The sequence below is a fragment of the Eubalaena glacialis genome, chromosome 3 (genome assembly GCF_028564815.1).
Source record: "Eubalaena glacialis isolate mEubGla1 chromosome 3, mEubGla1.1.hap2.+ XY, whole genome shotgun sequence".
Taxonomy (NCBI): Eukaryota; Metazoa; Chordata; class Mammalia; order Artiodactyla; family Balaenidae; genus Eubalaena; species Eubalaena glacialis.
In genome coordinates, this window is record NC_083718.1 from 55,177,615 (window position 1) to 55,203,509 (window position 25,895).

Consider the following 25,895-nt stretch of genomic DNA (forward strand, 5'->3'; position numbering starts at 1 on the left):
AAATTCCAGATAAAGACCAAATCTTAAATTGAGAAAGCCTTTCTAAGCATGAAACAAAAGCCAGAAACTATAATGGAAAAGAGACAGATTGAAAAACATAAAAATTGGAGATTGGTTCAAGACGGCAGAGTAGAAGGACGTGCACTCACTCCCTCTTGCGAGAGCACTGGAATCACAACTAATTGCTGAATAATCATCGACAGGAAGACACTGGAACTCACCAAAAAAGATACCCCACATCCAAAGACAAAGGAGAAGCCACAGTGAGATGGTAAGAGGGGCGCACTCACAATAAAATCAAATCCCATAACCGCTGGGTGGCTGACTCACAAACTGGAGAACAATTATACCACAGAAGTCCACCCACTGGAGTGAAGGTTCTGAGCCCCATGTCAGACTTCCTAACCTGGGGGTCTGGCAATGGAAAGAAGAATTCCCAGAGAATCAGACTTTGAAGGCTAGTGGGATTGGATTGCAGAACTTCAACAGGACTGGGGGAAACAGACTCCACTCTTGGAGTGCACACACAAAGTAGCGTGCACATCAGGACCAAGGGGGAAGGAGCAGAGACCCAATAGGAGACTGAACCAGACCAACCTGCTAGTGGTGGAGGGTCTCCTGCAGAGGCGGGGGGTGGCTGTGGCTCACTGAGGGGACAAGGAAACTGGCAGCAGAAGTTCTGGGAAGTACTGCTTGGCGTGAGCCTTCCCAGAGTCCGCCTTTAGCCTCACCAAAGACTTGTAGGCTCCAGTGCTGGGTTGCCTCAGGCCAAACAACCAACAGGGAGGGAACTCAGACCCACCCATCAGCAGACAAGTGGATTAAAGTTTTATTGAGCTCTGCCCACCAGAGCAACACCCAGCTCTACCCACCACCAGTCTCTCCCATCAGGAAGCTTTCACAAGCCTCTTAGATAGCCTCATCCACCAGAAGGCAGACAGCAGAAGCAAGAAGAACAACAATCCTGCAGCCTGTGGAACAAAAACCACATTCACAGAAAGATAAACAAAATGAAAAGGCAGAGGACTAGGTACCAGATGAAGGAACAAGATAAAACCCCCAGAAAAACAACTAAGTGAAGTGGAGATAGGCAACCTTCCAGAAAAAGAATTCAGAATAATGATAGTGAAGATGATCCAGGACCTTGGAAAAAGAATGGAAGCAAAGATCGGGAAGATGCAAGAAATGTTTAACACAGACCTAGAAGAATTAAAGAACAAACAAACAGAGATGAATAATACAATAATGGAAATGAAAAATACACTAAAAGGAATCAATAGTCGAATAACTGAGGAATAAGAACGGATAAGTGACCTGGAAGACAGAAGGGTGGAAATCACTGTTGCGTAACAGAATAAAGAAAAAAGAATGAAAAGAAATGAAGACAGCCAAAGAGACCTCTGGGACAACATTAAATGCAACAACATTCGCATTATAGGGGTCCCAGAAGAACAGAGAGAGAAAGGACCCAAGAAAATATTTGAAGAGATTATAGTCGAAAACTTCCCTAACATGGGAAAGGAAATAGCCACCCAAGTCCAGGAAGCACAGAGAGATCCAGGCAGGATAAACCCAAGGAGAAACACGCCAAGACACATAGTAATCAAATTGACAGAAACTAAACACAAAGCAAAATTATTAAAAGCAACAAGGGAAAAACGACAAATAACATACAAGGGAACTCCCATAAGGTTAACAGCTGATTTCTCAGCAGAAACTCTACAAGCCAGAAGGGAGTGGCATGACATATTTAAAGTGATGAAAGGGAAGAACCTACAACCAAGATTACTCTACCTGGCAAGGATCTCATTCAGATTCAATGGAGAAATCAAAAGCTTTACAGACAAACAAAAGCTAAGAGAATTCAGCACCACCAAACCAGCTCTACAACAAATGCTAAAGGAACTTCTCTAAGTGGAAGACACAAGAGGAGAAAAGGACCTACAAAGACAAACCCAAAACAATTAAGAAAATGATAATAGGAAAATACATATTAATAATTACCTTAAAGGTGAATGGATTAAATGCTCCAACCAAAAGACACAGGCTCGCTGAATGGATACAAAAACAAGACCCATATATATGCTCTCTACAAGAGACCCACTTCAGACCTAGGGAAACATACAGACTGAAAGTGAGGGGATGGAAAAAGATATTTCATGCAAATGGAAATCAAAAGAAACCTGGAGTAGCAATACTCATATCAGATAAAATAGACTTTAAAATAAAGAATGTTACAAGAGACAAGGAAGGACACTACACAATGATCAAGGGATCAATCCAAGAAGAAGATATAACAATTGTAAATATTTATGCACCCAACATAGGAGCATTCAGATGCCACCAGAAAACTTATAGAGGTAATCAATGAATCTGGTAAAGTTGCAGGATACAAAATTAATGCACAGAAATCTGCTGCATTCCTATACACTAACAACAAAAGATCAGAAAGAGAAATTAAGGAAAGAATCCCATTCACAATTCAAACAAAAAGAATAAAATACCTAGGAATAAACCTACCGAAGGAGGTAAAAGATCTGTACTCAGAAAACTTTAAGACACTGATGAAAGAAATCAAAGATGACACAAACAGATGGAGAGGTATACCATGTTTTTGGATTGGAAGAATAAATATGAAAATGATTGATGAAAATGACTACACTACCTAAAGCAATCTACAGATTCAATGCAATCAATCCCTATCAGATAGCCAATGGCATTTTTTACAGAACTGGAACAAAAAAATCTTAAAATTTGTATGAAGACACAAAAGACCCCAAACACCCAAAGCAACCTTGAGGGGAAAAAAACGGAGCTGGAGGAAAAACTTCAGACTATACTACAAAGCTACAGTAATCAAGACAATATGGTACTGGCACAAAAATAGAAACATAGATCAATGGAACAGGATAGAAAACCCAGAGATAAACCCACGCACCTATGGTCAACTGATCTATGCAAAGGAGGCAAGGATATACAATGGAGAAAAGAAAGCTTCTTCAATAAGTGGTGCTGGGAAAACTGGACAGTTACATGTAAAAGAAGGAAATTAGAACACTCCCTAACACCATATACAAGAATAAACTCAAAATGGATTCGAGACCTAAATGTAAGACCGGACACTATAAAACTCTTAGAGGAAAACATAGGAAGAACACTCTTTGACATAAATCACAGCAAGATCTTTTTTGATCCACCTCCTAGAGTAATGGAAATAAAAACAAAAATAAACAAATGGGACCTAATGAAACTTCAAAGCTTTTGCAAAGCAAAGGAAACTACAAGCAAGACGAAAAGACAACCCTCAGAGTGGGAGAAAATATTTGCAAATGAATCAATGGACAAAGGATGAATCTCCAAAATCTCATGCAGCTCAATATTAAAAAAACAAACAACCCAATCCAAAAATGGGCAGAAGACCTAAACAGACATTTCTCCAAAGAAGACATACAGATGGCCAAGAGGCACACGAAAAACTGCTCAACATCACTAACTATTAGAGAAATGCAGATCAAAACTACAATGAGGTATCACCTCACACCAATTAGAATGGGCATCATCAGAAAATCTACAAACAACAAGTGTTGGAGAGGGTGTGGAGAAAAGGGAACCCTCTTGCACTGTTGGTGGGAATGTAAATTGATACAGCCACTATGGAGAACAATATGGAGGTTCCTTAAAAAACTAAAAATAGAATTACCATATGACACAGCAATCCCACTACTGGACATATACCCAGAGAAAACCATAATTCAAAAAGACACAGCACCCCAGTGTTCATTGCAGCACTATTTACAAAAGCCAAGTCATGGAAGCAAGCTAAATGCCCATCAACAGACGAATGGATCAAGAAGATGTGTTACATATACACAATGGAATATTACTCAGCCATAAAAAGGAATGAAATTGGGTCATTTGTAGAGACGTGGATGGACCTAGAGACAGTCATACAGAGTGAAGTAAGTCATCAAGAGAAAAACAAATATCGTATATTAACACATATATGTGGAATCTAGAAAAATGGTATAGATGAACCGGTTTGCAGGGCAGAAATAGAGATACAGATGTAGAGAACAAACATCTGGACACCAAGGGGGGAAAACAGGGGGTGGTGGGATGAATTGGGAGATTGGCATTGACATATATACACTAATATGTATAAACTAGATAACTAATAAGAACCTGCTGTATAAATAAATAAATAAATAAAAAATAAAAATAAATTAATAAAACCCCCAGGTGGTTAGGTATGGCCAGGTAACTAAGTTCTAGCCAATGGGATGTGAGCATTCGTGACTTGCTCCTCTCCAAGGCCTGGCCCATGAAGATCACTCACGTGCATATCTCCATTTAAATTAAGTTTTAATTTTATGACAGTGATAGATTTGCATACTAGTCGGAAGGAATAATACAAAGAGATCCCCCAGGAAAACTGTATCCTTTACTCAGTTTTCCCCAATGATACATCTTGCAAAAGTACAGTAAAATACCACAACCGGGATCAACATTGATACAATACATCATTGTTTGGATGTAAAAGGTAAATAAACTTCTCTTGTATCAAGCCATTTAGAAAAAAAAATTTAAAAAAGAAAGAAAGAAAGAAAGAAAAGAAAAACATAAAAATTAAAAGCTTCAAATAGGAAAGCAAAAGACATCTTGAACAAATTTGCAAGGCTAGTTAACAGTATCTATCAAGTATGAAATGTAAACTACCTTTGATTCTATTTCTAGGAACCAATCCCACAGAAATATCAGCACAAGCAATTGAACATAGATATATGTACAAAGTTGTTTAATAAAAAGTTGGTAATGGCAAAAACTAAAAACAATAAGTGTTCCTAAGTAGGGGAATAGATAAATCTACAATGGAATAATATGCAGCCTTCAAGGATCTACAGATGTAAATATAATGAAATGCAAAGATGTCTTCAACATATTATTTTTACTTGAAATATTAAAATAGCGTACAATTTAAGTGTAGAGTTTAATGAATTATCTAATACCACCAAAGCAAGAATCAGAACAGTGCCAGCAACCCATAAGTCCCCAAATACTCCATGTGATCCTAATTCCCCCTACCCAATGGATAACCACAATCCTGCTTTCTGTGCTAAACATTCTTTGTGTCTATTTACAGTTTTAACACTCAAATGTGTATTCTTCAATACACAGTTTTGTTTTCCCCTTTCTTGAATTTTATATAAATGGTATAACACAACATATGTATTTTTGAATTTGGTTTCTTTTGCTCAAGATTATATTTTTAAGATTTATTAATATTGTTGTGTGTCACTATAGTTTTTTCATTTTCATTGCTGTATTCTATTGCATGACTATCATACTTTTTAAAAATCCCAATTTATTGATTTTTTTTCCAAGTTGTATCCATTTGAGGGCTATTATGGATGTTTTTAATTTTTGTACATGTATCATCATGTACATAAATATGTATTTCTACTGGGTTAGCATTATTTTCAGTTTTACTAGATAATGCCAAATTGTTTTCTAAAGAAACTGTATGAATTTTCACTCCTACTAGCAATGTAAGAGCTCCCATTGCTCTTATATTCTTGACAACTTTGGTTTCATCAGATTTTAAATTTCAGCCAACCTAGAGGTTGTACGGTGATATCTTATAGTTTTAATTTGGGTTTCCTTGATTATTAATCAGGCTAAGCATCTCTTCAAATGTATATGACCATCTGGTTATCTTCTTCTGTGAAGTGCTTATTCAAGTCTTTTGTCCACTTTTCTATTGAGCTTTGTCTTATTAATTTGTAGGAGTGCTTGATATATTCTCGTATTATTTTCTTTGTTGGTTTATGTAGCTTGCCTTTTTGCTCTCTGAGCAGTGTATTTTGATAAAGAGAAGTCCTTAACATAGTAAAATTGATCACTTTTTCCTTCTTTACAGTTAGTGCTTTTTCTGTCTGATTTAAAAATTATTTCTCTATCCTAAAGCCATAAAGACGTTATGATATAGGCAAGAATATACAATGGAGAAAAGACAGTCTCTTCAGTAAGTGGTGTTGGGAAAGCTTGACAGCCACATGTAAATCAACGAGGTTAAAACACTCCCTCACATCATACACAAAAATAAACACAAAATGGCTTAAAGACTTAAATATAAGACATGATACTGTAAAACTCCTAGAAGAGAACATAGGCAAAACATTCTCTGACATAAATCGTACCAATGTTTTTTTAGGTCAGTCTCCCAAGGCAAAAGAAATAAAAGCAAAAATAAACAAATGGGACCTAATCAAACTTACAAGCTTTTGCACAGCAAAGGAAACCATAAACAAAATGAAAAGACAACCTATGGACTGGGAGAAAATATTTGCAAACGACATGATCGACAATGGTTTAATTTCCGAAGTATACAATCAGCTCATACAACTCAATAACAAAAAAAACCCAACAATCCAATCAAAAATGGGCAGAAGACCTTAATAGACATTTCTCCAAAGAAGACATACAGATAGCCAAGAGGCACATGAAAAGCTGCTCAACATCACTAATTATTAGAGAAATGCAAGTCAAAACTACAATCAGATATCACCTCACACCAGCCAGAATGGTCATCATCAAAAAGTCTACAAATAATAAACGCTGGAGAGAGTGTGGAGAAAAGGGAACCTTCCTTACTTTGTTGGTGGGAATGTAATTGGTAAAGCCACTATGGAAAACAGAATGTAGGTTCCTTAAAAAACTAAAAGTAGAGTTACCATATGATCCAGCAATTCCACTCCTGGGCATATATCTGGAGAAAACTCTAATTCGAAAAGATACAAGCACCCCCAATGTTCACAGCAGCACTATTTACAATAGCCAAGACATGGAAGCAAGCTAAATGTTCATTGACAGATGAATAGATAAAGAAGATGTGGAATATATACACAATGGACTATTACTCAGCCATAAAAAAAGAATGAAATAATGCCCTTTGCAGCAACATGGATAGACCTGGAGATTATCATACTTAGTGAAGTAAGCCAGACAGAGAAAGACAAATATCATATAATATCACTTCAATGCGAAATCTAAAAAAGTGATACAAATGAACTTATTTACAAAACAGGAACAGACTCACTGACACAGAAAACAAATTTATGGTTACCAAAGGGGAAAGAGTTCGGGGGAGGGATAAATTAGGAGTTTGGGATTAGCAGATATAAACTACTATATAAAATAGATAAACAACAAGGTCCTACTGTATAGCACAGAGAACCATATTCAATATCCTGTGATAAACCATGATGGAAAAGAATGTGAAAAAGAATACACACATACACACACACACACACACACACACGAAACTGAATCACTTTGCTGTACACCAGAAGCTAACACAATATTGTAAATCAATTATACTACAATTAAAAAAATATGATATATTTCATGTTATTATTTTGTCATTTACATTTAGGTCTACAATCCATATGAAATTGATTTTTGTATAACATGTGAAGAAGGAATCACTTCCTTTTTTTTTTTCATTCGAATAACTAGTTGAGCCAGTACCATTTATTGAAAAGACCATAATTTCGCCACCACTCTGCAGTGTCAATTTATCATAAATAAAATGTACATATATGTACAGATCTGTTTTAAGATTCTTTGTTCCACTGGTCTATTTCTAAAACCAATATCACTTTGTCTCAATTACTATAGCTTTATAAAAAGTCTTGATAGCTGATAGAGCAAGTCCTACCAATTTATATTTCTTCTAGAGATTTTGGTTATACTCGGGCCTCTGTATAATTTTATAATCCATATAAATTTTATAATCCATTTGTAAAATTCCTCTATAAAACACTCATGAGATTTTTACTGGGATTGTATCGAATGTATAGAGAAATGTGACAGAAAATTAACATCCTACAAACCAATATTCTGATTCCAGATATATGGTATAGCCCCCTTTTCAATTATTCTTTAATTTCTTTTAATAAAGTTTTATATTTCTGCTGTACAGCAAAGTGAATCAACTATACTTCAATAAAAAATATTTTACTGCTAAAAAAATGCTAACCATCATCTGAGCCTCTAGCAAGTTGTAATCTTTTTGCTGGTGGATGGTTTGAAGTGTTGTGAGAATTACCAAAATGTGACACAGAGACATGAAGTGAGCAAATGCTGTTGGAAGAATGGCACCAATAGACTTCCTTGATGCAGGGTTGCCACAAACCTTTAATCTGTAAAAAACTCAGTAATCTGCAAAGTGCAATAAAGTGAAGTGCAATAACAAAATAACAAAGTTTATAGTTTTCTAGATGTTTTGTACATCTTTTACTAGATTTATTTCCTAGGTAATTACTTTTTATGTTATTGTAAATAGTTATCTTTTTAAAAAATTCACTTTTAGTTTGTTGTCGATACAGAAATGCAATTGATTTTTGTTTCCAGATGTTGTATCTATCAACCTTGCTAAACTCATTATCTGTAAAGGTTGTTTTTTTTTTTAAATTTCCTGAACAATTACATCATCAGCAAATTATTAAAATTTTGTATCTTTCCAATCCTTATAATATTTGGTTGCCTTGCTGTACTAACTAGGACATCCAGTATAATGTGAAATAGCAGAAGTAACAGTGGACATCCTAGTCTTGATTCTCATCTGAAAGGGGGGCTTTTAACCATTAAGTATGTTTGTTGAGGGGTTTTTGTAGATACCCTTTATCAGAGTAAGGAAGTTCTTTTCTATTCCTGTTTTGCTAAGAGTTATTACGAATGGTTGTTAAATTTTATCAAACATGGTTTTTGCACAATTGAGATGATTTTAAGTTTTTCTCCTTTAGTCCACTGATAGTGAATTATACTAATTATTAAATATTAAACAAACTTTGCATTGGTATAATAAACCCAACTTTGTTATAATGTATTATTCTATTTACTAATATTTGTTTAGGATTTTGGCATCTGTGATAATGAATAAGATTGCCCTATAATTGTCCTTTCATGTAATGTTGTTGTCAGGTGGTATAGAAGTGATGCCAGTGTTATAAAATTAGCTAATGTGTATAGTCTCTTTTCTTTTTCAGAAAGAATTTGTGTAATCTGAAATTATATCTTTTTTCAATTTTTTTAATTGAGTGAAACATTCTTTAAATTCTATAGTGCTTTACAATTTTCAAAAGTTTCACACACACAATTTCATATAGTAAGTCCCCCGCATACAAACGAGTTCCATTCTGAGAGAGCGTTCTTAAGTCCAATTTGTTCGTAAGTCAAACAAAGTTAGCCTAGGTACCCAACTAACACAAGCGGGTATACAGTACTGTACCACAATAGGTTTATAATACTTTTCACACAAATAATACATAAAAATAAACAAACACAAAAAATAAACATTTTTAATCTTACAGTACAGTACCTTGAAAAGTACACAGTAGTACAGTACAACAGCTGGCATATACGGGCTGGCATCAAGTGAACAGGCAAGAAGAGTTACTGACTGAAGGAGGGAGAGGAGGTGGGAGATGGTAGAGCTGAAGGATCGTCAGCAATAGGAGATGGAGGGCAAGCTGCAATTTCACTCACGTCTGACATTGATGGAACGCACGTTCGCATCTTTGAAAAGTTCGCAACATGAAGGTTCGTATGTAGGGGACTTACTGTAATCCCATAATAATCCTTTCCCCCCCATCCTATATTGCCCCTCCCCTCTTCCCTCTCCCCACTGGTAACCACTAGTTTGTTCTCTATATCTGCGTGTCTGCTTCTTTTTTGTTTTATTCACTAGTTGGTTGTATTTTTTAGATTCCACATATAAGTGCCATCATACAGTATTTGTCTTTCTCTGCCTGACCTACCTCACTTAACATAAGGCCCTACAAGTCCATTCATGTTGCCACAAATGGCAAAATTTCATTCTTTCTTATTGCTGAGTAGTGTTCCATTGTATGAAATTATATCTTTCTTAAATGTCTGCTAGAATACTTAAGCAAAGTCTTCTGGGCTTGGATTTTTATTTGAGGTAAAGCTCTTAATTTCAGATTGAATTTCTTTAACAATATTAGGATCTTCTTCTTGTGTCAGTTTTCAGCAAGTTGTATTTTCCTAAAAGTTTCACTAGTTCATGTAATTTAAAAATTTGTTTCCATAAAATTGTTTATAATATTCTGTAAGTATTTTTTACTGTATGCAGGATTGATAGCAACATATCCTTTTCCATTCTGGATAATAATTATATTTTTCTTGATCAGTCTTGCCAAAGGTTTGTCAATTTTATGTCTTTTCAAATAACTAACTCTTAGCTTTGTTGATTTTCTCCACTGCATGTCTGATTTGTTTAATTAATTCCTATTCTAATCCTTTTTTCTTTCCTTCTATGCTCTTTACTATGGTACTATTTTTCTAACTTCAAGTTCTACTCTAGCTAAATCATACAAATTTTGATATATAATATTTTCAGTACCATTTGGTTCTAACTTCTCTTATGACTTCTTCATTGATCTGTGGATTATTTAGAAGTGTCTCTTTGATGCTTTTAAGAGGACAGTTTTTTAAAAAAATACATTTATCTCACTTAGTTGTTTTCAGTAGGAGGGTTATTCGGAAAACCTAGCCCACCATTACCAGAAACAAAGAGCCTATAATATGTTCTTAAGTGAAAAACACAAGTTGAACTACAACATGTATCATTTGATCATGCTGAAAACACAGAAAAATTGTCTATGTTCATGTGCTATTTACACACATACATATACGCACACACACACATATAGAGAGTCTGGTAGGATAAATACTAATTGCTAATTTTAGTTATATGTGCAGAAAATAATAGAATTCCTGGAGTGTGGGGGAAGGAAGAGCTTTTATACCTGGGCCTGGTTTGAACTGTTAGGAATGTCAGCTATTACTGTTATTTTTTTAATTAAGATTTTATTTAAAATAGACCCACATAATACTTCAATTATTATAACGGATTAGAAAATTATATATAGTCAAGGGAGCATGGAACTTGAAACTTTATTCAATTAATTTCTTTGGTTTTCAAGTAGGATTTATTTGACCTCAGGAAAAGTAAGATTTAACTTATGATGTCTCACAAAGAAGAAGATCCTAAGAGTCACAGTTTTAAAGCCCCAAACCTACATACTTCTATTTCACTCAGATTCTACATACTGCCACATTCTCTTTTTCCTCCTCTTAATGGATAGGGAAAATAGTTTGTGACAATGTTTTCATATATATTTTGTATTACTGTGTTCCTCACACTGGACAACCTTAATGTCTAAGTTTTCTTCAAGATCTTATTTTCTAGCCTTTCCATCACTGAAAACACGTCCAAAATTTTTTAGATATGGCACACAGAAGAGAACACAGTACTCTAATAAGGACTACAAATTAAACGGAAAATAACTTAATATCTCAAGTGTTATGTTTAAAAACATAATCTAATAAACAAAGCAAAATAAAAATAAATAAATAAAAGTTCAAGGAATAAGAGCGGCACAGGTTACCAAGAATTATGAGGCATTAAAAGACATGCATTTGGAAAGATCTATAATTAGAAGGCAGGATTGAAAATGGGCAGGAAACTGTCATGATGGGCAGGATATACAACATCTTTAGAGGCCTAGGGAGTTCCCTAGAGTTCAGATCATTCTTCAACAGCAAAATAATTTAAGAATGGATAGGTCTGTAACTTTTTAATTCAGAAATTTAAAAAAATTCAGGACTGTCATTCATCAGTTGATGATAAATATGAGGTGGGGTCACATGTTCATCAACAGTTAATTTGGCATCAGAATCTGTTCGGCAATATTTGCATGATTATATTGTGTTTTCCTTTATTTTATTAAAAATGGGTGGCAGATTGAAAATGAAAATGCTGCTATCACAGAAAAGAAGCATAGGCCTCATAAAACTAATATTAATTTAATTAAAATAAAGATGAGATTGTTAACCTGCCAGAACTAGCGAATCATTAATTTCAATGAATAGTCTACATTCGATATGAAAGGGGGGAAAAAAAGCACAATTAAGAATCGTGCACTAAGGCTTTGGTGTTTATGATGTGGGTATATATGGTTCTCACATCTTTGTATAATCCTCTACCCTTGGGTGTAGGTGGGGCCCTGGATCTGTTAATATGATGGGATAGTCACTCCCTCGATTCTGTTGTATTATATGGCAAAGATGATGGTACAGTCATTCTTGTGATTATGTTGCATATTATACTGGACTCCATCATGGTAGACTAGAGTAAGATTCTCTCACTGGCTTTGAAGAAGTAAGTTGCCATGTTCTGGGAGTGTCACAGGAATGAGATGCAAAGGTGGTCTCTAGGAGCTGAGAATGACTCCCTGCCAATAGCCAGCAAGAAAACAGGATTCTCAGTCCTACAACTACAAGAGGACTCTGAGCTCCAGATGAGAATGCAGCCTGCTAATACTTTGGTTTTGACCTTGTGATACGCTGAGCAGACAACCAGCTACACTCTGCCTGTACTTTGGTTCTATAGAAACTGTGAAATAATAAATGGGTGTTGTTTTAAGTCATTGAGTGTATGGTTGTTATAACAGCAATAGAAAACTAATTTAGTATGCTAACATGAAAACACTGAGCTTGAGTAAAGCGTGAAATATGAAGGATCTAGTGGAGAAGACTGCTGTAAATGAATCCATAGAGCTAAACACATGCATTTTAATGATTCAGAACTGGAAGGATAAGATGGAGGGGGGCGATTTATGTGAGAAGAGAAGAAAGGCATGCTCAAGAATATATCATGCTTGTATTTTTGCAAAAAAAAGAAGGAAATTAACATTTATTAAGTATCTTCCATTTATTGTGTTGGATACTTCCACATTTCAGTGACGAAAAAGCTCTTTTAGACATTTCTCCAAAGAAGATGTACAGATTGCCAACAAACACATGAAAGAATGCTCAACATCATTAATCGTTAGAGAAATGCAAATCAAAACTACAATGAGATATCATCTCACACCGGTCAGAATGGCCATCATCAAAAAAATCTACAAACAGTAAATGCTGGAGAGGGTGTGGAGAAAAGGGAACCCTCATACACTGTTGGTGGGAACGTAAATTGATACAGCCACTATGGAGAACAGTATGGAGGTTCCTTAAAAAACTAAAAATAGAACTACCATATGACCCAGCAACCCCACTACTGGGCATATACCCTGAGAAAACCATAATTCAAAAAGAGTCATGTACCACAATGTTCATTGCAGCTCTATTTACAATAGCCAGGACATGGAAGCAACCTAAGTGTCCATCATCGGATGAATGGATAAAGAAGATGTGGCACATATATACAATGGAATATTACTCAGCCATAAAAAGAAACGAAATTGAGTTATTTGTAGTGAGGTGGATGGACCTAGAGTCTGTCATACAGAGTGAAGTAAGTCAGAAAGAGAAAAACAAATACCGTATGCTAACACATATATATGGAATCTAAAAAGAAAAAAAAAAGGTCATGAAGAACCTAGGGGCAAGACGGGAATACAGACGCGGACCTACTAGAGAATGGACTTGAGGACATGGGGAGGGGGAAGCATAAGCTGGGACAAAGTGAGAGAGTGGTAGTGTATATATGGACATATATACACTACCAAATGTAAAATAGATAGCTAGTGGGAAGCAGTCGCATAGCACAGGGAGATCAGCTTGGTGCTTTGTGACCAGCTAGAAGGGTGGGAGGGAGGGAGACGCAAGAGGGAAGAGATATGGGGATATATGTATATGTATAACTGATTCACTTTGTTATAAAGCAGAAACTAACACACCATTGTAAAGCAATTATACTCCAATAAAAATGTTAAAAAAAAAAAGTTTTATTTTTCTTCCAATAAAACAAGTAATCATGTATCCTTTAAAAGCATAGAAATGTTTTTAAAGCAAAATGATATTAAAGCCAAAGGTACAGAAAACTCTTATTAAATTTGTATCTAGAACTAATTAATAACTATATGTAAAAATTAATGTGTTTGGTATGAGTAAATTTATATCTTTATATACACTACAGAAATATATATATATATTGTTACTACTATAAAATATTTAAGTCATATGAAAATTAGTGTTTTATATGTCTTTGAATGCTTATGAATGGTACTTTGAAAGTTTATGGAAAGCCTGGTAGTTCTATTATGCACATCCTGCAATTTTGTTTTGAAGATGCACTTATAAGCCCAGTCTATCTGAGGCTTTCCCCATCTAACCCTTTAAATGACTCCAAATGTAAAGTCCCTGACAGCACACATAGACTAGGCAAATCTATTTTATTTTTGGCTGCACCGCACGGCTTGCCGCATCTTAGTTCCCCGACCAGGGACTGAACCCGTGCCCTCAGCAGTGAAAGTGCCGAGTCCTTACCGCTGGACCGCCAGGGAATTCCCTAGGCAACTTACAATTTAAGAATAAACATGGGGTCATTCCTCACCATCTATGTAAACAAAATGGACTTTCAAAGAATACCATACCATCATCCTGGAAGTTTGCTTATTGTTTTTTGTTTCTATTTTGTGGTTCTGTTTTAGCAAAATGGAAAGATTATAAAAATATCTTTTCTCAGACTCTTTATTAAAGGATAACATGCATTCAGAAAAGTGTATAAATAATGAGTGCACAGGTCAATAAAGTTTTTCAAATGGAACTCATCCCAGTAAATAGCACCTAGATTAAACAAAACAGGACAGAACAAAACAAAACAGCATTACCAGCAACCAGAAGCCTCCTTTATACATCCTTTCCAGTCATTACCTCATAAGGATAATCACTATCCTGACTTCTATCACCTCAGATGAATTTGAACTATATAAAAGTAGAATCAAACGGTGTGTAGATTCTTTTGAGACTAACTTTTCATGCTCAATATACATTTGTGAGATTTATCCATTCTGTTGCAGGAAGCAATAGTTCTTTTCAATGCTGTACAGAATTCCATTGTGTAAGCAAACCACAATTTAGCCATTCTACTGCTAATGAGCATTTGGGTGGTTTCTAATTTTTAGCTATTACGAACATTTTTTGTACAGGTGTTTTGGTGAACCTATGTATGCATTTCTGTTGGGTACATATATAGGAGTGGAATTGCTGGGTCACAGAGCATTGTTCAGCTTTAGCAGATACTGTCAAATAGTTCTTCAAAGTAGTTGTACAAATCTATACTCTCATCAGTAGTGTGAGAGAATTCCTTTTGTTCTAGATCCTTGTCAACATTGGGTATTTTCTGTTTTTCTCATTTTAGACATTCTGATGGTTACGCAATTCCATTCTGGTTTAAATTTGCATTTCCCTGATGAATAATGAAACTGAGCACCTTTTCATATACTGAAGACCCACTTGGATAGGCTCTTTTGTAAAATGGGCATTGAAGTCTTGCCTTTTTCTCACAGGTGTGTAGGAGTTCGTTATATATTATGATTGGATATTAAAATTTAAAAATAACTCTTTTCAGATTGTCAGAGAAAAATGTAACATAAGCAACATCTGGACTAAACCTGGAAAGCTTTAAAAAAACCAGTTTCTATTCTCCTGTAACACAGGTTTGACAGGGGAAAAGAGAAACAAAAAGTCTACCTTTAAATATTTAATTCAAGAGCTAAGCAAAATAAAAATGGGCTTATAATTTCTGACACTGGAAGAAACCTACTGGGAAGCTGTCATAAATCACAGTATTTTATAGCAATAAAATAGTCACGTCCTTGAAGCTCACTATTTCTTGTTAATTAAAATTTGATTGTCAAATACATTTTGCAGTTTGTTCACATTTTGCAGTTTCTCAGAAGATATGTTTCTGAGAAAAACTGGTAAATAATTGGTTGGATTTTCTTTTTAAAAAGGACCAGAGGAAAGCCTGGCTTCTGCTTTTAAATACCCTTCCATTTACAAATAAAACAAACAAGTAACTTATAAACTTTCTAAAAAGACTTCTGCCTTTTATATTGCAATAAATTCCCTTTGAATAGTACACTTTGGTTTTGTTAATAAAAATGTTTCCAAGGGAGACTGGTTTTCATTCTTTGTAATGACAGCAATAACTCCTCGGATTTCTTCCTTACACCATGTTTTTGGTTTTGTTAATAAAGATGGTCAACACTGGCTCCAATTGGAAAAAAAAAAAAAGAAAAAAAGCTACTTCTTCGGAAAATTTACCTTTACAAGTTGATCATCAATCAAGTATTTACTGAGTGCTGTATTTATAAGGAAAGGAAATGAATAAAACCAAAGTTACTAAAAATATATTTCATAATTTTAGCAATTGTCACTGTGCAAATATTTACAAGTAAAAAATGGTACTCATAAAACAGAGTGACATCTATTGTTTCAGGAAACTACCATGATGTTTCACTGAGTATTAAGGGGAGGCAAAAATGCTTCAAGAAAAATTTCAAGATGTACGTAAGCTAACTGTATGGAAGATAAAATAAAGATCTTAATTCATTAAAAATCTCCTTATATTTCAGCTGTATAATGGAGACTCACAAAAATCAGACCAAATACTTACTGTGATACAGCTCCTTTACCACATGAAGAAGGTAAATAATCTATTACCCTTTCTTTGAGTGATTTGTTTCCTATACTTAGAGAAAATGCTAATAAGAAGTATAACCATACTGAACAAAATCTTAGAAATGAGCTCTTCATAATGAGCTCTTGGTACACAAAAGATGATTATCCTTCCCTGTTCACAGACACATCACATCTTGTCCTGTCCTTTGACTGAGCAAACCCAATTCTTTCAATGTATTCACACGGGCTAGATTTTTTGGTGGCTCTTCTTGTACCCCCTTTGACACATCATTCCTTTTTTAAACAAATGAAATAAATTATTTCATTTATTTAACTGATGCTTTATAGTCTAGGTGTTCCTAGAAAAAGGGATTATTGAAGTAGGGACCCAAACATCTTATCTTCTCCTATCTGAATCAAGAGACCAGAAATCAAATCAACTGCACACAACCCATTTGAAATGTAATTTAGCAAGAAAGTTACAAACCAGAGGGTTAAAAAGTGAAAGACTATCCAGTTTTTCTAGTTTTCATGTTAACTAAAGGTAATATCTATGAATAGTTAACTATACAACAGTGCTGCTAAGTTTTTCCAAAGGTACTCTATAGTCTGAATTAAATGCAATAATCAGAGTAAGCAAATTGTCCAACAGGCTGGCTATCCTAGGTGACACCTGGTCCTGAATGACACCGGCTTGATCCTAGCAGCTAAACTTGTTTGCTTACTTACTTTTGAAAGTCTGACAAAGAAGAGCAAGCAGAACCAGGTCATTTTTATTCTTCAAAGAACAAAACTGTATTAACCTGAACTAACTTTACAAGTTGCTGTTTCAGCAATTCACTTATTTATAAAATATCGTAAACCTGAGAATGACAGAAATGTGGAGTCTTATAGAGTCTAATATTGATAAGAACTCCTCACTGGCTCCCTTTCCATGTGTTTAAGTTCAGAGAGCTCCTCATTCAGCAGAATGGTACAGTCTGAGTAGGGGCGAGGAAGGTACCAGAGAAGATAAAGACCTTCATCTGAATTTTAATGATGATTCAGTAAGTCTCTCCTACTTGTCAAGTGTGCACAAAGAAAATATTCTCAGTGGCAACGCTTAAGGCTTCCAGACACAAGCAGATATCATACCCATAATTACATGTGAAACTCTGATAGACTGAATCCCCATCAGCGCGTGCGCGCGCGCACGCACACACACACACACACACACACACACACACACATACACACAAAGGAAGACAAAAATAAAGAGAAAGAAAAGACAGCTATAAGAGGATTCATATTGCTGAGTCATAACTCATTTTCTTGACTCGCTGTTCACTAGGAAACAACAGGACATAATCAATCTTTTTCTCTTTCTGCACTAAAGAATTAGATATTTTAGAAAGTTCATGCACCTCAAGTGTAAGAGTCTGCTGAACCTGATTTCACCACAGTCACCTGCTTCACTAAAACTGATAGGGAACTGAAAACAAGAACAACCACAAACAACCACTAGAGAGCGTGAAAGAACAGAAAGAACAAAACCAGCGTAACACTTTTCCTCTTTACAGGCTGCTGAAGAAGGTCAAGACTGGAGCAGAAGGGGAAACACAACCATGTGGTCTACATAATAGGATTCCCAGAGTTTTGAGTGGATAATCAGGTAACCTTTATGAGTAAAGAATTAACTGGACAACTCAGAGCATTACAAAACACTGAATTATACCCAAGAAGTAGAGAGAAATTGCAGCGGGAAAGAAGTAACTCCTCTGAATGAGACAAAAGTTTTGATCAACTATAGCCAAACTTTTATCAGAAAAATGTCAATGGCTATGACGCAGAGCTCTTTACCTTCTTTGCAAATTTAATATATAAACTATATGGATATATATTTCATGAAAAAAATTTTAGAGAAACTAGTATCAAGGAAAAAAAATCATGAGCAGTGAAAATGGGCATAACTTCAAAAAAACAACGGTCAAAAGAAAATTGTTTCACATACATAAGAGAGTTTCTTTCCTCATGTCATTCATTTCACCCTACCCACTCCCTTCCCATTTACAATCTGTCTTTGGTCATAAAATGGGCACCTTATTAGCACACTGCTTTTCTCTAACAGAGAAAGTATAAACCTGCATAATCTGACATCTGTATTCAGGACAGAAAAAGGAGTATGTGTTTCCTTCTAATATTTTTCTCTTTCCAATGCATGGTAGTAATTTTATAATTATCAGATTGGTTAATAAAGTAGTTTCTTTCACGTTAGGTCAGTAAAATACCAGCAATAGATTAATGACTTGATTGTTTCTAACATGGGGAAATACACTAAGGCCAAAAGTCCATCTTCATCCATCCATCCATCCATCCACCCACCATATACACACATAATATACACACATATATCATGGCAGTCCTTTCACATACTCCAGCAGGATAAAAGATGAGAGAAAAAATCTAAGCCCTGTGTAACACAACATGAACACTGTTAAGTTGGATAGAGCATTATGTCCTCATTCTCACAGCCATCAGTCCTTTTATAAACAGTGTGTTTTAATAATGGATTCGGCAGTAAGACAGTCTCTTGTTTCCTTCTGGGTAGAGAATGTACTTCGTAATTTGATTTCCGATAGCCGAGAGCAGTAGTGAAACTGTTCCTTACAACTTACTGTTCATCCCTCACAAACTTATAAATCACAACTGCATCTACACAGACCTAGTCAAAAACTGGAATAGCAGGTCAAGCTTTAACACAAAAACACTGCATCCCTTCACTGTGCTTACAGCCAAATCAAGCTAACTTGTTCCCAGGAATTGTAAAGAGCCATGACAGATCCTTTTGACAGTGGCTATCTTTACTATTTAGCTCACTAGAATAGTGTGGCCTCTTTCAACCCCACAATGGTCTCCAGAAAAATGGAAAGGGCAGCAACCTTTTTAGGGACTAAATGAAAATGTATGAAGACAGATGTTCACTGTCTGTTGTGACTCTCAAGATCCTCCACTTAAGTTACCCTCTAACACATAATTCATGAGGTGGAGTAACAGAGGACCCTTATAAATGGAGGAAACAGAGCTGGACATTGGATAAGGAAGCAAATGGTTCAAACAGTTGGATAATTTTAAAATGTTATCTTACATTAAAAAAATATAAACATAGAGAAGGCAGTGACTATGGGATGATGTTTTGCTTCCAGTAAATAGATACAAGTTACCCCAAAACAGCTTTACTAACTTAAATTATACAGTTGCTAAGTCCCAAAGTCTTTAAAAGAAATTAAAATCAATTTTAATTTTAATTTCATATACAGATATTCAGAACATGCCACAGCTATGTAATTGTTTATATGAAAGCAACATATAAACTATAGTTATTTTCCTTAACTGAAAGCTATTTTTTATTCTGATAAATATTTTGTTACATATTTTTGGTTTCGATAAAGAATATGACGTCAATATTGATGACATCCATCCCCCAATATTTCCTCCCCATAAGATTTCAATCTAGGTTTACGATGCATTTGGTCTTTAGGCAATAATTCATGGTACCTGAGCCAGCAGATACAGTATGGATAAAGTATAAAGCCTAAATGTATTGATAGCTGGTACCATGAAAAAACCAGTAAACTGCAGATCACGAGACCTGGATTTTCTTTTCAATTCTGTTGTAATGCTGTGATCTTGAGCGAGCATCAACTCCCTTAGACCTCAATGTTCTCATTGAAAATGGAGAGAGTGGACTGCAGTAGACGTCTCTCAAGTCTCTTTCAGATTTAACTTTCAATGAGCTAATTAAAGTTTCTAACTTGTCATCTATTGGCAGAGGATATTAAAAGCCTGCTTGGGCAAAAAAACCCACAAAAAAACAAAAAAACAAGCAAAGTTCTCATTTGAACTCTTACTGTTGTCTATGGATCCAACCTGTTGAGCTTTCCAAATTAAACAGATTTACTACACGCTACTGAGATTCAAGCAAGGTTGTTACAATATTATTAATGGTCAATATATTTTGTCTCCCTCAGAGAGAAATGGGCTGTATCCATTCCCAGGTATCTTAATATTTCATAAAGAATCTGGGGAAGATACAGAATAAGAAATCCACTTCAAATTATTAAAAGAACAAGTAAATGTTGCAGTGCTAGTATTTTGCTATGATCATTACACCTTTAATTTATCTGAGTTTCTCAGAAGGCTATTCTTGAGCTGGATTTTGTACTGGATGTTGACAGCCTCCACACAGTATTCCTGTGAACTCACAGTAATGAAAAACAACCTATTTTTAAAAGCCAATAAGCACAAAAGTAAACAGTCATTCCATTTGTGTAATTTTGAAAAAGCACACATTCCCTTTAAATATATACGAACTTTTAATTTCTGTCTCAGACAGACTCTAGGAACTCTTACCTGGGGTCTGCATTCCGTGAAGTTTCTGGGTGTTGCTAACATGATCTTTCCGGCGTGCCAGTCAAAACACTTTCTATACCGTATGGTACTCACCGTGCTTGCTCACTTGCGCTCTCTCTCTCCACTTTTTTTTTTTTTTTTTGCTCTCGCTCTGTGCCTCAGACAGATTGGAATGTAGAAAAGCCAGAGCCAACGCCAGTCAAACTCCATCCCCCCACACACCCCTCCCCGCCCAGTTCTTTTGCTAGAGAGCACTGAACAATGGCTATCCTTCCTGCTCAGAGCGCCTCTCTTTCACAGCACTGGATGCAGGAGGCAATCTAGTTCAGGAGAAGCAATGCGATTTACCAAGCGAGGTAATTCATTTCTTCTGTCCCAAGGGTGGATGTGTACATCTGTGTGTTTTAAGAAGTGATTCATTTTTTTTAAAGCAATCTACTTCAAAATCTGTCCTATTTTAGGGATAGAAAAATAAAACAAATTTCAGAGATTCTTATTTTGAGTGTTATTGTGCTGAATTAAAACATAAACTTTTCAAAACCCAGGGAAATATCTTACAGCTGATGTATATATAGAAGTCTGTTAACACAAATATTATTATCTTAAAGTCACTCAGTGTGTCACCTTATCGCAATAGAAATATTTTAAATTCAGAAAAGAAAATTTTTATTTCTCTGAAACCTTTCATTCAGGTCTTAAGCTAGAACTTCATTTTAAAAATAAAGAATAATTAAAAATTAATTTTATAAACAGAATGGCTCCTAACTGATTAGTCAACTAGTTGTGATGAAACTATAGATAATATCACTATTCTCAGTCATTATTTTGGTTTGTTTTCAAATCTGACGTATTTCTAGGGTTTGTTTTTTCCTACATTCCAAAAAAGGAAGGCAGGTCAATGATGTAATCTTCAGTATTGGTATGATGACCGAACACGTTCTGAAGCTGCTCGTCTGCTAAGGTTAGCATGTCAGGACTGAGCAATTAAAAAATTCACTGTTTGAATCACTGAGCAGATTCCACCTGCCACTTCAGACAGTAGAACAGGACAGACATGAGAAGAGCCCGGTTTCAATCTTTTATCTACCGTTTAACAAACAGCTGATAGAAACAAATATACTCTATTTATGTGTTTATATATATGTATTATATATCTCTCATATACAATCTAGATATACATTTACACACAGATATATTTGTATATGTACACATACATACATATGTGTGATGAGTGTGAATGTATGTATCTTTGGCACCCTTTTTTCCCTCCCCTTTTTCTCTCCAAGTCTCAATGATTCACATATAAAGTCTCCTTTAATTCCATCATAATTTGGTTTCCGTTATCTGCTTTCATTTTCTTTCAAGGATCATAATACTCTAACATTGCATTTTCCTCTGCCTTTACTTTGAGTTTCCTATCTCTACTTCAGAAGAACTATTCCTATAAACCCTATTGCTACTCAAATAAGAGTCATAGAGGGGGAAAAGACATAAACAAAAAGTTATACAGAAAAGAACAAACTAAGGATCTGACCATGAAGACTTACAGACCACAGATTCCCACCCTGCCCTATATGAAACAAAACACCAACAACCCCTACCCTCTTCTCACTCAGGTGAGCTTTACGCTTTATCATTATTTGTCTCATTTATAATTAACCTTAAAATAGTGCAAAATATACCAAAATTATTTTTACTTATTATTCCTCAGAATATTTATAAAAAATAAGTCATGATTTCCATCATTCTATCCAAGAGTCAGAGTCTAAGTTAGAGTCTAAGCAGTGAGTCTAAATTATCAGGGAAAGAGATTTCAGCTCAATAAAAGGAAGTCAGAGCCATTGCAAGGCGCTTTCCGAAGGGGCTGCCTACTACAAGAGGCAGTGACTCCCTAACTCTTCCCACACGGGTTGGCAGCCCATCTGATGAATAACTGTAGTGCAGCAGCTCTCAAACTATGCTACTGAACTCGTGTTCTGATGATAAAAAAGAATAATAGCAATCTTCCGTGACAGGACAGAGAAAGTTCATGTATACGATTTTCTCAAGTGTGAGTTTTTTCTTTTTAAATATATTTTAAAATGTTAGAATCTGTTACTGTTAATTAATCTTAAAGATGCCTGGAATAGTTCCAAATTCAGATCGATAATGACATTTTCAGATATCTGAAGGTGAATTATAACAATAATTTACTGTGTTCTGCAAAAAGCACTTTTCCTACTTAGAGTTCTGATACTTGAGTAAATCTGAGAAGCACTGTTGAGGAAACAATTTTTCATATACCCAAATATGATGTTATTCCATTAGTCAACACTGTTCAAAGGATATTATACACCATATTTTATTAATTTCTATACTAAATCTTTTTCACAAGTAAGCATTCCTATTTATAATCCCGTTTTATGCCTTCTAGCCTTGATGTTGCTGCTTCTCTATCTAGAAGTTCCTTCCTTGCCTGGTCTGCCTGTCATACTCTTACTTACCCTTCAAAACCCAGATTTAAAATTATATTCTTAGTGTGGTTTACCTTATTTCCTACCCAGAGTTGATTACATTCTCCTCTGTATTTTTTTTTTTTTTACTCTCCACTATTTTTTTTTTCTTTATAGCCTTCATCATTCTCTAACATTATACTATGTACTGATGTTTAATGTCTCTTTTCCCCACCAGAACATGAGGTAGATGAGGGAGGGGCTTTGTCTTGTTTTCAGCTTATTGCTAGAGCCTATAACAGTGCCTGGCTTAATAGGTACTTAATCAGTGATGCCTGGATGGAGAGATGGATGGATGGATGAAAGAATATATTTCAATTACCAAACCTTTGTAAGTACTTACACTGAGGAGTGCTTTAGAATAACTTGAGGACAGGGACCATAGCATATCCATTTTCTGATGCCACAGCCTAGCACTGTGTATGTACATGCGGTGAAACAAGAATATAAAGGAATTCGTCTCAGGTTTGTGCGATTTCAAGTTAACTAATTGAAGACAATTGAATTATATACGAAGGGAAAATAGTCATTTCATCATTTACCCAATTAGGACCTACTTGTAATAGGTGAAATCCTGATCCCTAGATGTTGCTTCTTGGAATAATTTTTAATGTCTCTGAACCCACAGCCATGTGTTGTGCTGCCTTGATCACAGAAATGCAGCTTTTGAGGTAGACACTGAAGAGACTGATAAAATCTTAAACTACAACACTAAGGAGTTCTCTAAGAAGCTGGAGAAGCATGCGTAAATGGCTCACACTCCAGCCATGAGCTCAAGTTACAAAGTAACTGAAATCCATGTCCATGCAGAAAATCCCTCATGGGTTAGAAAAGCCTCATAGAGTGTGAAGGTGTTTTGAAATGATATATTGGATCACATAACTAGAAAGCTCAATTCAGCACCCAGCATATTCATTTTGGTTAGATGAGGGCACTTGAGCCATTTTATTTTTGCAAATAGTCACTATTTTGTCAATATCTGGTTTCACATTTCTCCCCTATACAGAGAGTTGGATAGGGTTGTCTTGACTAATCCATCTTACGCAGTCATGATCCAGCACTGTACTTACTAAATGGTTCTACTAGGTTGAACTACGTGAAAATGCCATTTTTGTAAGTCAAAAATAGTCGAACATCAGCAATGATCAAATGAATAATAAGAAAGATTCAAACACTGAATGAAGGGTTGGAGTAGATAATTTTAAAGGTCTCTTCTGGTTCCAGAATTCCATATTATAATTCAAACATAAATAAGAGCATCAATCAAATTTAAAGTTTGGTCACCACCTTGTCAAACTATGGTCCTATTATAACTTAACACAGCACTCTGTTCTTGTCCTTCTTGGAACTTATATAATGTCTACCACATAATAAATGCTTAATAAATATCTGCTAAATAAACAAATAGCTTGAAATCAGGTATAAATGGACTACCGAAGGCTGTATCTATGTGAGCTTCCAAGTTCAGTGTCAACGAATATTGGTTTTGTTTCTAAACCGCTAGGATATTTTTTTTCTAGTTATGAATCAAACAGTATGTTTTGTGAACTTTGAAGAATATGGATAGTATATTTTCTCCCTACCCCTTACAAAAGTAATTATGGAATTCTGACTTTGGTACAGGTATAGAAGTCAATGTAACAGCCATTAAGAAACCCTAAAACTATAGATGCATGATTTTCTGAAAATCAAAGGGCACACACAAAAAAGCTAGCTGCATATAATTAAAAGTTACTTGCACATCCACTTTCTTATCAAACAAATTAACAAATGAGCAAACAAACAAAAAATCCTGGTAATACATGTCATCACCTCCTCCAAGCAGATACACACATTGATAGCAGTCAAACTGAGGTGTACACCAGTCTGTACATGTGCTCCCTCTTCTGAACAGCAGATGATCAGAGACACAGCTTCTTCTAACCATAAACACAGTTTCTTTTAATGTCTCCCCATAAACCAGACTGACATTCTGATGCTGTGGCCTTCCTACTGCATTCTTTTCAGAGTTCGTATTAGAAAAGGAAACCATTGTTTATAACTAGAATGACAAACACCAAAGTCACCCACTTATTCAGAAATGCCACTGAAATTCTAATTTTTATTCCATTTTATTTGTATATGATGGGACCACAAGGCATACTTCTCTTCTGATAAAAAGGCATTATAAAGACCAGAGGATCTGTTAGTCATATGGTTAGCAAAGTACTCAGAGTGTTTAGAAAAGGCACATGCCAGACAAGTGACAATTTTGATGGCCACACAACGTTTTTACAACTTCTGGCTAGGCATTAGAGCTTTGCCTTGCTTTTCCAGCTAAGATGATTTAGTAGACTGCATTTGCTTACCTGAAATGGCCATTGGTCAGGAGAAAGCATTATAAAGAGCAGGCAAAATCACACATCAGTCACCCTTCTCAATACTCAGGCTGTCATATGAATAGGACCATACTTCAAAGAAAAATAAGCAAAACCTTTGTGGAAAAATCCAGGCAAATCTTTTTCTAGTTTTATTTCCGTGTAT

The 25,895-nt window shown here is 35.3% G+C and overlaps 1 protein-coding gene across 3 annotated transcripts in view; it reads right to left on the reverse strand.

Annotated features, from left to right (window-relative positions):
* RASAL2 (RAS protein activator like 2) overlaps positions 1 to 25,895 on the reverse strand; it is a 376,664-nt gene that overhangs the window by 121,730 nt on the left and 229,039 nt on the right. Inside the window, exon 1 of one of the 3 annotated variants that reach the window (XM_061183078.1) lies at positions 20,881 to 20,914. The exons of the other annotated variants lie outside the window; for them this stretch is intronic. Within the exon in view, the coding sequence (XP_061039061.1) occupies positions 20,881 to 20,893 (13 nt within the window). The 5' untranslated portion in view covers positions 20,894 to 20,914. Of the gene's footprint in view, positions 1 to 20,880; positions 20,915 to 25,895 lie in introns of those variants that run through there. 3 annotated transcript variants of the gene reach the window in all.